Source organism: Hippocampus zosterae, chromosome 7, assembly GCF_025434085.1.
Source record: "Hippocampus zosterae strain Florida chromosome 7, ASM2543408v3, whole genome shotgun sequence".
Classification (NCBI taxonomy): Eukaryota; Metazoa; Chordata; class Actinopteri; order Syngnathiformes; family Syngnathidae; genus Hippocampus; species Hippocampus zosterae.
In genome coordinates, this window is record NC_067457.1 from 3197212 (window position 1) to 3208144 (window position 10933).

The following is a 10933-nucleotide window of genomic DNA, read 5'->3' on the forward strand; positions in this document are numbered from 1 at the left end:
TCACATGAAGCGTTTTAGACTGTCCCTCTTTCGAAACGCACGTGGGTTTGTGCGACTACTAAAGTGTGTGCATGGGAGGCTCCTCTCATGTCTCCGCCCACACGCTCGGTGGATATCGAGGACGCGATGCGGCGCGCTGTGGCGTTGGTCCTCCTGACGTTGACGTTTTGCTCCTCATCAGCAGGTGGCGCCATCTTCAGCGGCCAGGTGCGTCTCTCCTCTGAGCGTTTATCACCTGGCTTTGTCGTAAAAATGTCACTTTTGCTCAACTTAAGGCCGGGGGGCGCGAGCAGCCGAGAAGACGGCCGCGGCGGCAGACGAATTTCTCGTCGTTGTCGAGCTCAGGTGAGCCGGCGTCAAGCTGGGACACGTTTCAGCACAGGAATGAGCCCGATAGACTGTGGTTCACCGTGGCGTGCTGTGATCCGTTGGCAGGAATCTGCCAGAATGGAGGAAGGTCTGTCCCCAGCCTGACGACGGGCCGACACATGTTCTGCTTGTGTCCCAACGGTTTTGAGGGGACCTTCTGCCAAACGGGTGTGAAAGCCACAACTGCTCCACAAGTACACTCACTTGTCCACCAAGGTCCGGTACACACATCGAGACAATCGGGCTGATTGTGGTGACGGTGCGGTCTGAGATGCGTTCGGACGGGAGTTGTCTTGACAAAATTTGACCTGGATTGGGCTGACAATTCCACAGATGGGACGCGGCCTCCGTTTTTTTTTTTTTTGCCAATGAGCCGACTTGAGCTGGATGACAACGCCTCTCTATTCATGTGGCGTTTCTCCTCACAGTGAGCGGTGCCGACTGCTACGAAGGCGTCGGGATTTACTACCGAGGGTTCCGCTCCCAGTCGGAAAGCGGTCGCCGGTGTGAGCCCTGGGACGCCGACATCAGGCTTCGCTATCTGAGCTTGGACGTGTATGGCGGCAGGCACAACTACTGCAGGTCCTCGGCAAAAAAAAAAAAAAAAACGCTTCCTCCGTTTCCATGGCAATGCCACACTTCCACATTCCCCACTATAAGAGCAATGAAAGGTTCTAGAACAAGGGGGGTGTGCACGCCCCTGAGTGGGATAGAGGCAAGATGAGCGTTCAAAAAAAAAACCGAACCATCCAGCTAAGATGAGAGTTGCGCTAACTCGCGTGTGGCGCCCCCATCAGGAACGTGCGCTTCAAGCGTCGGCCGTGGTGCCACGTGTGGAAGGAGCAGCACCTGGTTTGGGAATATTGCGACATCCCTCGATGTGCCTCATGTAAGTCACGCTCTGGTTTTTGCAGCTTTTTAGCGAGGAACTGGCCGCAGCGCCACCTGTTGGCGCACAGATGCCGTTGTCGTTGCACATTCACCGCACACAAATATTCCGGAATATTCTCCAGACTATTTGAGTGAAAACTTATTTGTGCTCTCGTAGCCCAATCGCTCGTGTTGGCAATGACCACCGCAGCCCCACAGACCACACCCCCGTGTAAGCCACACCCCTTCATCCGCATGTGTGTGTTTTAATGTTTGCTGCAACATTGCGGAATATCCCTGAGCCTGCTTGCATTGTTGTAGTGCCACCGACCACTCAGCCACCACGGACCACCCCGCCGGGTAAGCTCCGCCCCCCTTAATTGTGCACGCGCGTGTACGTCAACTAACGTTTTTGTGTCTATGCGCGCGATGCATGTGTGCACGCGTCCAACCAGCAGTGACCAACACGTGTGGGCGTCGTTCGCGCCGAAAGCAGATGCGGATCGTGGGCGGTTCGGTGGCCCCTGTGGAGTCGCACCCGTGGGTGGCGGCCATTTTGTGGCGTGGCAGGTCAAAAGACGTGGTCTTCCGCTGCGGGGGGAGTTTGATCTCCAGCTGCTGGGTCATGACCGCCGCTCATTGCTTCCCTGATGGGTAGGCCGCCGGCGACGTCGCTCCCCGTCTGGAAAAAATAATAATAATAAATGCCGCCGTCTACTTTCCGTGCGACAGATCCCGTGTCAACGAGCGGCGCTTCCTGGTGTCGCTGGGGAAGAGCGCCCTCAACCAGAGCGATGCCCTCGAGCAGAAGTTCCGCGTGGACAAAATCATCCTGCACCCGGACTTCAACAACGAACTGGGAAACTACGACAACGACATCGGTAAGCCTCTCGCCGCGCACGACGTTCATTACCTACTGCGGCTCGATTAGTATGTAACATCCGACTGTGCAGCGCTGCTGAAGCTCAAGTCCAAAAAGGACGGCCGCTGCGCCCGGGACAGCGTGGGCGTGCGGCGGGTGTGCCTGCCCGGGGAGGGCCACCAGGTCCCCGTGGGTTTCCCGTGTGAGATCGCGGGCTACGGCAAGGAGAAGCACGGCTTGTGGTACCACTCGCAGTTCCTGCGGCAGGCGCGGGTCAACCTGCTGGCCGCCGACGTGTGCGGCGCCGACGATTACTACGGCGACAAGATCACCAGCAACATGCTGTGCGCGGGCCGGGACGACTGGACGCAGGACGCCTGCGAGGTAAAGTTTCAAACGTCACTGAATCCCCAGATGGATTTTGATGTGTTTTGTCGCGTTCAGGGCGACTCGGGAGGTCCTCTGGTGTGCCAAGTGGACGGGCGTTTCGTGGCAGTGGGCGTGGTCAGCTGGGGCGAAGGCTGCGCCCGCGAGCGGCGGCCTGGAGTCTACACCAAAGTCCACAACTACAGACAATGGATCAGGCAGCACACTGGAGTTTGACCACCGGGGGGGGGGGGGGGGGGGGGGGGGCGAGACACGCGGATGCTTTTCATTTTGGTTTTTTTTTTCAATATTTGTAAAAGATTTGTGTTTCTGGTGACAAAGTAAAATGTGTTAGTCTTTTTTTGGGGGGGACAAGAATTCAATTCCAAATACATTTACTATTTTGAATGAATGAATTATGCAGCACATTTTCGAGATTTTTTTTTTAAACACAAATTCAAAAATAAAAAGTAACAATTTGTAAGATTCAACAATGCTGATCATTTTTGGTCGTCACGAGCCATTTGGACTGGAATGACAGAGGACTGACAAACTCACGTTGTCCACCAGAGGGCAGAGTTTTGCGGCACAAGCCCAAATGGATGTGAAGTCAATGCTAATGTGTATCATTTAACTTGCAACGGATTGAACAACAATGGTGCAGCAACGCATGGAGACAAAGAATGTCACAATGGCTTTTCGGTTCATACAATGGGAAAAAAAGATTGATTCGTTTGAATTCGATTATATTAATTGACGACATGAACAATATTATACGTTATGTTTTTTTTTCTCATTAAAACACACTTTTCAATTTTTTTGGGGGGGGGGGGTTGTTTTTGTTTTTTTTGGGTGGTGCTCCCGTTTGAATTTGGACATACTAATGTGGACTTGAAAAGCTCCCTGAACAAAACTGGTTGAACCTGCCCGCGTGTGAGTGTGTGAGTGCGCATGCGTACGAACCCGTCTGGGAAGTTCGGCACCTTTTCCGGTCGGCCGAGGCGTGTCCGGATAGTCACCAGGCAGAACGCCGGGCAGCTTCGACAGACGCAGATTGTCGTGCGCGTGGGAGACTCACATCGTCTTTGCCAGTCGCTGTCGTCGCTAATCAAAGTGAGTAAATGGAATATTATTGATGACAGTGACGATCACGATGATGATGATGATGATGTCGATGACTTAAGGCCATCATGCCCGAGACGGCCGAGTCGCACGCCTTCCACCTGACCACCAACCGCAACTGCACCATCGAGGTGCTCAACCTCACCTCAATGTACTGCCTCACCAACCCCAAGTAAGTGTGTCGCCCTGAAAACGTTCCACACAGCGCACGTGCGATGATACCGCGAGCATGTCGCGCACACCGCTCTCAAACCTTTCCAAGTATTCGCGACAACGTAGTAGTTTCGGTCAGTAGACGGATTCTCGCGCGTACGTTAGCGTTAAATCTGGCACGCGAGGCCGGACTAGCAAGTTAGATCAATTTTCGGGTTGGTTGGTTGGGGAGGGGGGCCGGGGGGGGGGGCACCTGTGCAGAAACGCCGCGACTGACATGCCCGGTGTGCTGTCGCGCAGGGTGTACATGGAGAGCGGCTTCCCTTACAGCCCGCCGCAGCCCACCGTGCGCACGCAGCGCGGCGAGGTGTGCTCCTTCACCAAAGACGACAACACGGCCTCGGGCGCCGTGGGCGTGCTCACCTACGAGCTCTTCCACATGAGCTCCAAGAATTGCAGCGAGATGATGGCCGTCATGTTCTCCGTGCCTTTCGACTACAACTTCTACAAGAATTGGGTGGCCATCGGCGTCTTCCCCAAGACCACGCCCACCGACGAGAAGCTCTACAAGCTCATGTACAACGACAAGGGGAGCTTCGTGCGCCACAAGGCCGACGGCGGCGGCCTGGAGTACGAAGGCGCCTCGGTGGACCTGGCCGCCACCATGTCCGACGAAGGCCACGCCATCATCAAGTTGGAGATCCACGACAGGGGGATGTGATGCCGGCCGCCCTCGCCTCAATAAAAGCGGCGCCTCGCAGCCAAACTAACGTTTGACCTCTTCTTTTTTTCCCCACGCAACAACAAAAAACACCCACAAAGCCTTTTGCCCCTGACGGCACGTTACACAAAACCTAGCGCGTCAAACACACACACACACCAAAATTTTGTCAAACAACTGAACCAAAACACACAAAATAGACAAAACGTGCATCAAAAACACAAGACGCACACTCAGAGGGCTTCAAACATGCTTTGAGCCTGCAGGTCTCTTGAGCAAAAACACATTCAAGACAAAACACACACACACAAAAAAAAAGACAAATGCGGAGCAAACAAAACCCACAAAACAGGCCGTCAGTGAAACATGTGAAAGATAAAACAAGCGCTAAGCGCGCGTGACGGTCGCCAAACTCACAAAGGTGTATGAAACACTCCGTCGAAAAACGTTCATCACGAGGGGGGGGGGCACGCAACTGACACAAAATAAGCACGCGGAGCGCATTCTCAGCACCCACAAAACATGCAACCAACGTCCATTCACCCCACGAAACGCTCATGAGGAGCTCAGTCAGGGCTCGTTTTTTTTTTTTCGCCGCCTCCAACCTGTCAAACTCACGCCCGCTTCGCATCTCACCCCCCGCCCCCCGGCTATTGTTTTCCAATCGTTTCCGCCGCACTTCCTTGTTAGCAAATCAATTCAAACGAAAAACAAAACACACATGACAAGGCGTCGGATTCAAGGAGTGTCCAGACTCGACAGGCAGTCATCATGATGGAATGTCATCCGAGCCGGACGCACCCCGAGCGAGGGCGAGTGAGGTCCGGGTGACTTCCGTGCAAAAATGTCCCCCATCCGGTTGCGGGCCGCTCCGTTTGGGCACGGCGCTCCGGTCGAGCTGGACCTCGCGATATGTGGCCAAGGTGCGGCGCTAACCGGAATGTCGTTCCAACCGGCAAAACTGGCGCAGACAAAAGCCCGTCTGTCTTTACGAGCGCGGCGACGTTTGGTCCGACCGCACCCCGCCGGTGGGCGGAGTCTAAGGCGGCCCCGCCGGCGGCGGAGAAGGCAGCGGCGACGCCGAGCATTCGCTCGGCAGTTCCCAAGCCAGCAAGCGCCCGTGCCGTCCTTCCAGGTAAGCGGCTTTGTCACCGCGCGCTTCCACTTTTTCCGTCGAGCCCGACGTCGCCGACCCCTGCGTTGACCCTTCGCGCTCTCCCAAAGGTCATCATGTTGACCTTTGTCAACCGAGAAGGGGCGAGTAGCTTTCGTTCCAGGGGATCTTGTGTAACCGTCACTTAGCGGGTGCAAAACTTTCTTTTTGCATTTTCTGAATCGTTCCGTTGGATCGCGGCGGCTCGGCGCTTTTGCTCAAACGCGTCGAAGCGCTTGAGGAAGAGGCCAGATTTACGGGCGGGGCCGTCACGCGAATTCCACAAGCGCCGGTCTGGCGCTTCAGTCGGTTCTCTTCAACGTGAGCGTCTCCTGAAAAGTGATTGAAAAAGCGTCCGACGGGAATTAACGTTTTTTGTTTTTCCTTCCGGCTCGTCCCGTCGTCCGTCCGTCTTGTACAGGAGTCCCGATTACCGCCCATCCATGGAGTCCGCCGAGGCTTTGGCGGCCAATCAGAAGAGCCGCAGGAACGTCACCATCGAGATCAGCAATCTGACCGCCGGCTTCGTCCTTAAGCGCCCCAGGTAAGAGGCGCACCTGACACCGCACCACGTCAGGATACAAGCAACTTCAGAGACCCCTCCCCCACCCCCACCCCGACCTAAGCCCTCGTGTCTTCCCAGGGTGCACCTGGAGAGCGGCGACTGCCACAGCCCCCCTCAGCCCACCGTGCGCTCCATGCGCACCGAAGTGTGCAACTTCAACAAGACGGACGCCGCCGCCTCGGGCGCGGTGGGGGTGCTCACCTATGAAATCCACGAGCGCGGGGCGGCCGTCGCCAAGCTGGCCATCATGTTCTCCGTGCCGTACGACTTCACCTTCTTCAAGAGCTGGATGGGTGTGGGCATCTTCCCCACCAACCGCGAAACCGACGGCAAGCTCTACAAGGAGATGTATGAAAACAAGGAGCAGAAGGGCTTCGCGCGCCAGCTGGCCAACGGCAACGGCCTGACCTTCGAGAGCGGCAAGATGGACGTCAAAGTCACCATGTCGCCTTTGGGCAAGTCCATCATGAAGCTGGAGCTGTGGGACTTGCACTTCCACCCCTGAGGGCCAAGGCCGCAAACGCACGCAGAGGCCCCGTGGCCACCGGGTCAATTAAAAAAAAAAAGTTGCTCTTTTGTCTTGGTTTTTTTTTCCTGCTGGGTGCTCAGTTCATAACATTAAACACGCACACACACAAAAACAAAAAAATTAACATATGAATCAATCTGCAGTTTGTTGCCCTCTTCTGGACAGTTACGGAACTGCACCGAGAGCATTCTGTCTCTCCATCTATCTTGGGGCCACAAATTCAAATAAACATACAAATTGCACGTCATGCCTGGGGGGCTACGGTGGTCTCCTTTGTTTCGATGGGGGGCGGGGGGTGAGGAGATTAGATCAGAGGACGAAATGGATCAAGGGGCCCCCAATAGAACGGCCAACATGATGCCGGCATGACAGGAAGTGGGCGTGTCTTCAAGGAGGAAGCGCCAAGGTGCATCGCAACAGGAAATTGGCAAAAGCACAGTAAGACTTTTCAGTGCATCCGACTGTCATGTTCTCCTTTCGTCTTTGTTTTGAGGCGACCCATCAGCAGGTGAGTTGTTGCTATCTGACCGTTTTTTTGGGGGGTGGGGGGGTTTGGGAGACATCCATCAGCTTCCTGTTAACCATTGACTTCCTGTTAGGCCGAATCCAGCCGTTCGCAACCATTATTTCAAAAATGATTGCAATGGAAAATATTGACGCCTCCCTACAAAGATTTACAATTGCATTTAGAGGCCACTAGAGGCGGCAAAGCACTACCTTTGTCTAATGGAAGCTCTTAATTTACTTCGGTTTAATTCCTCGGTACTCACTTTTTGTAGCCTTTTTCCTTTTGGCAGGGTGGGGGGGTTGCGAGATTTTTTTTTTTTCCAAATGTGAACTCAAGATGGGGAAACCCCGCCCTAATCAACCCGTACACCTTTTCACAGCCATGTCCATCATCGTGCCCTTCGATTACGGCGATTATACGGACATACTGAACGACTCGCGGCCCAACGTTTCGGTGTTCGTGGTGGATCCGGACACGCTTTCGTGCGAAGCTCGTCCGCTGGGCCGGGGGTCGGCGGCGGCACTCAGCGCGCTCCTGGCCGTCATCTTCCTGCTGGCCGTCCCCGGGAACCTCCTGGTGGCGCTGGTGATCGCGCGGGGCCGGCGCTCGTTGACGCCGTCCGACGTGTACCTGTTCCACCTGACGGTGGCGGACGGCCTCATGGCGCTGACCGTCCCCTTCTGGGCGGCGGCGCTGACCCGCGGCTGGATCTTCGGCGACTTCATGTGCAAAGCGCTCAGCCTGATCTTCGAGGCCAACTTCTACACCAGCGTGCTGTTCCTGGCGTGCATTAGCGTCGACCGCTACATGGCCATCGTGCACGCCAACCGAGTGCCGGGGCGCGCGCCCAAGCGGTGCAGCCGGCTGGTGTGCGGCGGCGTGTGGGCCCTGGGCACCGCCCTGGCGCTGCCGACGCTCTTCAACGACGCGCTGCGGCCCGATCCCGACTCGGACAGGAGGACGTGCGCCGAAAGCTTCGACGTGGGCAGCGCCCCCGTGTGGAGAGTGGCCACGCGCGCCCTGCGCCACCTTTTGGGCTTCCTGCTCCCGCTGGCGGTCATGCTGGCGTGCTACGGCGTGACGGTGGCCCGGCTGCTGCGCACGCGCGGCTTCCACAAGCACCGCGCCATGCGGGTCATCACGGCCGTGGTGGCGGCCTTCCTGCTGTGCTGGATGCCGTACCACCTGGCCATGATGGCCGACACGCTGGTGAGGGCCGACCTGGTCGTCTTCGACTGCGAAGCGCGGCGTTCGATCAGCGCGGCGCTGGTCCTCACAAACGGCCTGGCGCTGCTGCACAGCGGCATCAACCCGCTGCTCTACGCCTTCGTGGGGGAGAAGTTCCGCAGAAACGCCAAAGCGCTTCTTTGCAGGAAGGCCCGACAGGAGCGCGCGTCGGGCTCCAAGTTCAGCAGGTCCACGTCGCAGACGTCCGACGGACAGGGCGCCGTCGCGTGATAGACTCCGCCCCCTCCGCTTACCTGCCTAAGACAGATTTTTTTTTTTTTTTTGTCCAAATGAAACTCAGACAGAAGCCATGTAGAGTAAATGAACGCAAGATTCAGTAGAATAAAAGTTTGAAAAAGACATCTGGAAAATCACCACCACCAAGTGAAATATCACAAGTCAAAAACCTGGACTCCGAGACAACAGTTCAAGGATGATTCACTCACCGCGATGATTCAAATCCCACTCAGAGATCACAAATCGGAAATGATGACTCAAACGAGTACAAAACTAAAAACACCATCACACTAAAAAAAAAAAAAAAAAAATCCTGAATACAAAAAAAACCCCCAAAAACCGACCACCTCCAAAAACTACACAAAACCCATCAATCAAACAGCACAAGTCCAAAATGACTCAAAAGCTACAAATTAAAAATTAGGACTCAAAATAATCCCTCAAATCGACAATCATGACTTCAAAACCCTCCGAAATCTGAACTCAAAGAAAACACTGCTCACCAAGCCAAAATCTTCACTCGAAAGCCACAAAACAAAAACCGCCACAATTCAAAATTCACAACTGAAAAAAATAACAAGCGACTTGAAAACCACTCAAAACAGCACACAAATGAAAAAGCCACAACCTCAAAATCGCCTCTGGAACATCACGATGACTCAAAAGCCACCGCTGAACAATCAACCCCGACTCCAAAATGGTGACCCGCCCTAAAAAATTAGGTGTCACATTTATTTTAATTTTTTTAATCGCTTCGATGGCAGTGACATCATTTTGCGCTCATCGGTCCGCATTCGGCTCCGCGCGGCCGCTCCACCGGGCCACCACGTAGACCAGCAGCGGGACGAGGGCGACGGGCGCCAGCGTGAGACCCAGGACCAGGCGGCGGGGCGCGTCCTCCAGGTGGCCCTCTTGCGGCGGGCAGTGCGCGAAATAGGCCGAGTGGACGCGCAGGAAGGCCGAGTGGGCGGCGGCGTTGGGGTAGTAGCAGCGGCACCAGTGGGACAGCTCCTCCAGGCAGACGCTCAGCTGGTTGTAGGCACTGCGGGCGGTGGAGGTGAGCTCCAAGTCATGCCTTCATCGGCTCACCTTGATGACATCACGACGTCTCTTCTTCTTACCCGATGACGTTGTCCAGCACGCAGCGCGCGTCCGCCTTCAGCGGCGCCATCTGCTGCTCAAACGGCGAAGCGCAAAGGGCCGCGCTCAACTCACCCAAGGCGTCGGCGCGGCAACCGAGGGGGAGCGGCTCCAAGTCCTCGACTTCCTGAAAGCTCTCTACGCGGCGCATTCGTACAAACAAACATGCGGAAACAACGCAAAACACAAAAAAAAAAAAACACGTGCGCGATCATGCGCGAGGCACGAGTGACCTGTTTTTTTGTTTTTGTTTTTTTTTTTGTCAAAAACTGACTGACCGTCATCTTCGGTGATGACGTTTTCCTGCTCAATTTCGTCCAGCACTCGAGTCAGCTCGTCCTCCGATAGGCTCCCGTTTTCCTTTCCCACCTGAGGCGCATCTGCGTACCAAACAAACCAAACACAAGTCCAAAAAAGAACATCACAACTCAAAAAGAAAAAGAGAAACGTCATAGTGAAACCCAAAGTCTCGTGATGACTTCACATTTGTCGTGGATGACTCACTCGCGCTCGCGCGGTGCCAGCCGGCGGATGGTTCCGGAAGGTTTTGGACGGTGGCTGGAAAAAGACATTGTGACCTTATGACCTCATCAGCCAGTCAAAGAGCAAAAGAAAAAGGGCAAAATTTTACTTTTCTCCGGGACGCTTTTGTCAGTCGGCGGCGTCTGCTGGAGCGTGCGCGCGCAGAGCAGAACTGCGAAGACAACAAGTCAAGGCGACACGTCACCCAAATGGCGTCCGGCCGTACTCACCCGCCACGATAACCGCCCCGAGCGGCAACCGCGCCATCGAAACACCAAACGAGCAAAACGTAGAAAGCGGGCGGCAGACGGATCGCCTCGTCGTCTTCGGGAGAACGGCCGGGGACTGTGAACGCATCCGGGGGGGGACGCCGCAGCATGGCGTGACAAGCCCCGCCCTCTTTGAATAGGGGTCCGCGCTTGTGTGGGAGTGTGTGTCCGTTTGTGTAAGTGTGTGTGGTATTTGTGCGCGTCCGCACGCCTTGGTGCCCCGGCTTGTGAAAACGACAAGCGCACAAAGTGGCGTCGATGCGGGCGTAAGGGCGGCACCTCAACTTCCTGTTGGCGCTCAGGGACCCCGAGAACCACTC

The 10933-nt window shown here is 55.4% G+C and overlaps 5 protein-coding genes across 7 annotated transcripts in view; 4 read left to right on the forward strand and 1 right to left on the reverse strand.

The window, feature by feature from the left end:
- LOC127604625 (uncharacterized) overlaps positions 1-4512 on the forward strand; it is an 84314-nt gene extending 79802 nt beyond the window's left edge. The window contains exons 1-3 of one of the 2 annotated variants that reach the window (XM_052071807.1): positions 3404-3580; positions 3652-3761; positions 4043-4512. In XM_052071807.1, the coding sequence (XP_051927767.1) occupies positions 3419-3580; positions 3652-3761; positions 4043-4463 (693 nt within the window). In that variant the 5' untranslated portion in view covers positions 3404-3418 and the 3' untranslated portion in view covers positions 4464-4512. Of the gene's footprint in view, positions 1-3403; positions 3581-3651; positions 3762-4042 lie in introns of those variants that run through there. The other variant, XM_052071808.1, reaches the window with a different exon arrangement.
- Positions 75-2961, forward strand: plaub (plasminogen activator, urokinase b). 2 transcript variants are annotated; one of them, XM_052071785.1, is made up of 11 exons: positions 75-207; positions 276-345; positions 436-585; positions 798-951; positions 1167-1258; positions 1418-1471; positions 1561-1599; positions 1695-1893; positions 1972-2120; positions 2193-2485; positions 2546-2961. In XM_052071785.1, exons 1-11 carry the CDS (start codon positions 88-90, stop codon positions 2702-2704), a joined length of 1479 nt encoding a protein of 492 aa, XP_051927745.1. In that variant the 5' UTR covers positions 75-87; the 3' UTR covers positions 2705-2961. The 2 variants fall into 2 exon arrangements, with proteins under 2 accessions (XP_051927745.1, XP_051927747.1); XM_052071787.1 differs by having other exon boundaries at positions 1698-1893.
- Positions 4513-5507: 995 nt separating the features above from the next.
- Positions 5508-6763, forward strand: LOC127604629 (DELTA-sagatoxin-Srs1a-like). Its single transcript, XM_052071812.1, has 3 exons — positions 5508-5598; positions 6038-6160; positions 6260-6763. The coding sequence occupies exons 2-3, from the start codon at positions 6060-6062 to the stop codon at positions 6684-6686; spliced, it is 528 nt and encodes a 175-aa protein (XP_051927772.1). The 5' UTR covers positions 5508-5598; positions 6038-6059; the 3' UTR covers positions 6687-6763.
- Positions 6764-7109: 346 nt separating this feature from the next.
- LOC127604622 (C-X-C chemokine receptor type 1-like) lies at positions 7110-8807 on the forward strand. The gene is made up of 2 exons (XM_052071803.1): positions 7110-7218; positions 7598-8807. The coding sequence occupies exon 2, from the start codon at positions 7600-7602 to the stop codon at positions 8674-8676; it is 1077 nt and encodes a 358-aa protein (XP_051927763.1). The 5' UTR covers positions 7110-7218; positions 7598-7599; the 3' UTR covers positions 8677-8807.
- A 104-nt stretch (positions 8808-8911) lies between these two features.
- On the reverse strand, positions 8912-10825 carry LOC127604624 (receptor activity-modifying protein 2-like). The gene is made up of 6 exons (XM_052071805.1): positions 10575-10825; positions 10454-10516; positions 10327-10380; positions 10101-10202; positions 9804-9960; positions 8912-9724 (listed from the first exon to the last, which is right to left on the reverse strand). Exons 1-6 carry the CDS (start codon positions 10699-10701, stop codon positions 9463-9465), a joined length of 765 nt encoding a protein of 254 aa, XP_051927765.1. The 5' UTR covers positions 10702-10825; the 3' UTR covers positions 8912-9462.
- Between the last annotated feature and the right edge of the window lie 108 nt (positions 10826-10933).